Source organism: Andrographis paniculata, unplaced genomic scaffold, assembly GCF_009805555.1.
Source record: "Andrographis paniculata isolate CXL003 unplaced genomic scaffold, ASM980555v1 Contig86END, whole genome shotgun sequence".
Lineage (NCBI taxonomy): Eukaryota > Viridiplantae > Streptophyta > Magnoliopsida > Lamiales > Acanthaceae > Andrographis > Andrographis paniculata.
The window spans coordinates 4,735,847-4,740,958 of NW_026137624.1; the positions used below are offsets into that span (position 1 = coordinate 4,735,847).

At 35.9% G+C, this 5,112-nt stretch overlaps 1 protein-coding gene across 1 annotated transcript; it reads left to right on the forward strand.

The window, feature by feature from the left end:
• The first annotated feature begins 288 nt into the window (after positions 1-288).
• Positions 289-1,829, forward strand: LOC127242486 (uncharacterized). The gene has a single exon (XM_051262048.1). The coding sequence runs from the start codon at positions 464-466 to the stop codon at positions 1,676-1,678; it is 1,215 nt and encodes a 404-aa protein (XP_051118005.1). The 5' UTR covers positions 289-463; the 3' UTR covers positions 1,679-1,829.
• The last annotated feature ends 3,283 nt before the right edge of the window (positions 1,830-5,112 follow it).

Here is a 5,112-nt window from a genome sequence, read left to right on the forward strand (position 1 = left end):
TTATTTTTTAATTTACTGTTCGATAAAAATATATAAAATTATTTTGATATTTTTGTCATTTAATTTTAATTTTATGTATAAAACTATTGTATATATAATTATATATTTATAATTTAAATAAAAGTTAACGCCCAGCTATTTGTCTTAAAAGTGATACGATCATCCATTTCTTGGAAGTAAGAAAAAAAATCTGAAAATAGATTGGAATCTAAAAAAAAGTGGGACCCAAATCAATCCGATCCTTTGCTTTCCTGCCTCCTATAAATCGCTGCCCTATTCATACTCTGTTTTCCACTAAAAATTTCATTTCTGCGTTTCCTTCACTGCCACATCTCCACTTTCCCTTTCCCTTTCCCTTTCCCACACGCTCAATACAAAACAAAACCTTATTCTCCCAAAAATATTTTGTTCGATCGCCTCTCTTTCACTCCTCCGAGGTTTCTTTAATATCATTACTCCTACAATGGTCGACGTCGACCGGAGAATGTCCGGTCTGAACCCGGCCCACCTGGCCGGCCTCCGCCGCCTCTCCGCCAGGGCGGCTTCGTCTCTCCCCCTAACGCCGCCGCCGCCGCCGCGGACCAGTCTCCTGTCCTTCAACTCCCTCGCCGACAAGGTTATTACAAGTCTCAAAAATTCCGGCGTCGGAGTCCTGCCGGGGTTGTCGGAATCGGAGTTCGCGTTAGCCGAGGCGGAGTTCGGCTTCGCCTTTCCGCCGGATTTGAAAGCCGTATTGTCGGCGGGTTTGCCCGTCGGCGCCGGCTTCCCTGACTGGCGCTCGGCTGGCTCGGCTCGGCTCCAGCTCCGCGCCGCGATTGATCTCCCCACGGCTTCGACTTCCTTCCACATCGCCCGGAACGATCTCTGGTCTAAGCCGTGGGGCCCGAGGCCCGAGAGCCCGGAGAAGGCCCTGAAAATAGCCCGGAATGCTCTTAAACGGGCCCCGCTGCTAATCCCTGTTTTCAACCATTGTTATATTCCTTGCAATCCTTGTCTCGCCGGAAACCCGATTTTCTACGTCGACGAGAACAGAATCTTCTGCTGCGGCTACGATTTGTCGGATTTTTTCGATCGTCAGTTTGCCCTTTTTCACCGAGGCTCCGACCCGAGGATCCAGCGGTCCATCAGCGCGAATTCGGTCGGGTCGTCGGCGGATTTTTCGAGGAGGAGTTTAGACGGCGGGCGGCGGACGCCGCCGCGGTGGGTGGAGTTCTGGAGCGACGCGGCGTTCGATCGCCGCCGGAGGAGCTCGAATTCGTCGGAATCGTCGTCGTCTTCGCCCGACAGGCGGCCGGGCATACCCAGATCCGAACCGCCTAAATGGGTCGACGAGTACGTTACCCAAATCGGGTCGGTTCTGAGGGAGAGCGGGTGGGCGGAATTCGACGTATCGGAGATCGTACACGTGTCAGCCGCAGGATTCTTCGAGGGTGAAATGGTCATGTTGGATAGCCAATCAGTGCACGACGCGTTGCTTCTGAAAGCGGATCGGTTTTCGGATACGCTACGAAAAGCTGGGTGGAGCTCCGAGGAGGTATCCGACGCGTTAGGGTTTGATTTCCGACCGGAAACCGAGAAGAAACCGGTGAAGCAGCTGTCGCCTCAGCTGGTGGAGAGAATCGGGAAACTGGCTGAGTCGGTAAGCCGGTCGTCGTCTGCTTCGTCATCAAATTCGTAATAGCTGTTAAACCTGCAGCTGCTAAAAGGCAATGAAGATTCTCTCTATCTCTTTTCTCTTCTTTTTAATGTCAATCGAAGCCAGTAGTGTGTCTGGTTGCTTTGTCTTTTGTCTTTTTTCTTTTTTCAAACAAACACAATATCTGAGCACAGATTAAACACAGCTGTATTCTATTATTACACATTTTGTATACACAGAGACGATAAAGAAGAAGAAGAAAAAGTTAGTATTATAGAAATGGAGTACATCGTATTTTATTTTTGTAAATAATTGGTGAAGATTACTAATTATTACTAGAGGTGTGTTGGTGTTGGCTTCCCCAAAAATGGAAAGCAAAGCGCACGCATACACTGCTATCATATCATCTAATTTACAATAATAATAATAATAATTAAATCCGATGCAGCCATGGACAGGAAGGAAAGGGAATGGAAGGAGGCAGGGTGCTGCGCACGTGCCGGGATAGGGATATTGTCGAATAATTACTTTCTTAATTTCATTTCATTTCATTTCTCTATTATTTTTATTTTCGTCCGTCTCACTAATTTCTCATTTTATTTTTTGAAAATACAATTATACAATTGACCACATATTAAATTCATAATTTATATTACATCTATTCCAAAACAGTTGACTTGTTTTTCTATTTTCATTCATCCCGAATTAATTGTTTGGTTTTATTATTTAGTAATAGTAATCCCCATTTTATAATAAAATTATTTTTATTTTTTTAAATTATCCCTAATTATTATTTTAACATACTTTTTTAAATCTTAAAAAAAACAAGTGCATTTTAGTCTTTTAAATTATACTCTATATTCACTTTCAATTAAATACTATTATTCTTTAATATTTTTTTTAACCCTCAACAAAACATCTCTTCCGGGACATAGAGAGTAATTTTTTTAATTAAATTATTTAGTCATCTTAATTTAATTTTAATCTTAATCTAAAATTATTTTTATTAAATCATAATTATTTTCACTAATACACTTCTTAATTACTTACTAATTACATAATACCTAAAATTCCATGTCTAAGCTAAGTATTTATTTTTCCTTCATCAGGATATTTATATCAATTCTTTTGTCTGTTAAATTTATTTATTAATTTTATTTATCTATAATTCTAATAATTTTATTTTAATAAATAATTATTAATTTATACTCCCTCTGTCTCGGATATTTTATCCGGTTTACTGTAGACACGGAAATTTAGAATGGGTATAATTAGTATATTATTAATAATGTATTAGTGAAAATAATAATCCTATAATAAAAATAATTATAAATTAAGATTAACATAATTGATTAGTATAATTAAAATTTTAAAAATATAAATTAAATTTTTAAAAAATAAAATTAAAGAGTATAATTCTTTTTTTAAAAAAAGTGACAAAATAAGTAAAATGAACAGAAATTGAAAGGTGGATATGAGAAGTAGGACAGAGGGGGTATTTTTTATTGTATTATTTTAATCTTAAAATATTACTCCCTCCGTCCCAGAAGTATAGTCTTATTTAGGTTGGACACGAGATGATAGTTGGTAAAAAGTATGAATAAAAGACTTTTTTTTATCCTTATGAGTGTATTAGTGTAAAAAGTAGTGACAATTGTGTAATAAAAATAAAAACATAGGAGTAGTTTGATGGTGATATAATTATTTATTGAAATAAGACTATTGTTTTGAGACAAGGAAAAATGATAAACAAGACTATTGAATTAAGACGGAGGGAGTATTAGTTTTTAATTTATAGATATATATATTTTTGATAAAATAGTATAATAAAATAAAATAAAAAATAATAATAATAATAAAAGAAAAAACAAACGGATAAAATATTACTGTTAGAAAAAATGGATTGGGTGATGGGTGGGTGGGTAATGGTAATAGTAATGAATGGGTTGCTGCATAGTGGTTAGTGGTGGGGGCTAGCTGCCTCTACCTCCATAACCATAAGCATAAGCATAACCCCACCATGGCCGAGAGGTTAGGGAAGATGAAGATGATGATGATGATAGTATTGAGTGAGTGAGTGAATGCTAGTGTAGTTAGATTTGTCTTTACGTGTAAGAAAAAAAAAAAAAAAATTATTTTTGGTTCAAATATAACCAAAATTTATCAATTTTGATTTCAATATAAAAATCTTATCAATTTTGGTCTCAATATAACTAAAACTCATCATTTTTTGTTCCAATATAAAACTTTTATCAATTTTAGTCCTAATATAACCAAAACTCATCATTTTTTATCATAATATAAACAAACATTATCTTTTTTGGCCCTACCGTCAACAAATCGACGGAAAATGCTGACGTAGACTTGCAAGATTGTGCAATTTCTTCGAATATAAATATAAAGTTTGATTTGTTTTCACGTTAACATTTTCCGTCAGTTTGTTGACGGTGAGACAAAAAAAGATAAAGTTTAATTATATTAGGACAAAAAATGATGAGTTTTGGTTATATTGTGATTAAAATTGATAAAAATTTTATATTGGGACAGAAAATGATGAGTTTGGGTTATATTGGGACAAAAAATGATAAAATTTTTATATTATGACCAAAATTGATTGAATTTTGATTATATTGGGACTAAAAATAATTTTTTCCCAAAAAAGAATATTTGTTGGTTTTACTTGGTACTTACGACACAACTAAACTAGATAAAATTAAAATTACCAACACACACGGGATGGCCGGGGGTTGGACGTGTGACCGTGAGGTCATGGGTTCAAACCCCCGACGCCTCAGGTCACTTGCCACACATGGTTCGCCTAGTGTGACTTTCCCGTCAGGCCTGGTTTGTAAGGTATTAGGTTCGGCCGGGGGTTTACCACATTATCCAAAAAAAAAAAAAAAATTACCAACACACACTTCTTAGAAATTTCGGTTGCCTTGAAAAAATTAACAAAATAAAAGTAAATATTGAATAAATATTTGTATTTGACTAATGCTGGTGTCACAATAATATATGTTGGATATTACATTATATATAAATTTACGTGTTAATATTTTATACAACATATATTGTCCGTTATATCTTTATATGTTATCTATAATGAGAGTGTAAAAACCCAAAGTACTACATTGAAAGATTTAAAGGAAAAAATATCTACACATTATAAGATTTACGTAAATCTTACTAGTACGAGGCCTTTTGTAGGAAGTTAAAAAATAAATTTGTATGGGCTCGGTTGAAAGTGAACAATATTATACAAGTGTTGAGTTGGTTCAGTCCTAACAACTGATATTAGAGTATAGTTTGAAGAAGTTTGTTGGTGGAATTGACTAGATGACAGCACAAACATTTGTTGTAGTTGTGGAAAGTCCTTGTTAACCTTGTGAGTGGAATCTGCAGTCGGTTGGTGAACCTGAAAAATGTGGTCAAACTGTCAGTCCCTTTGTTAAAGACAATGCAAGATAGGCGGATCG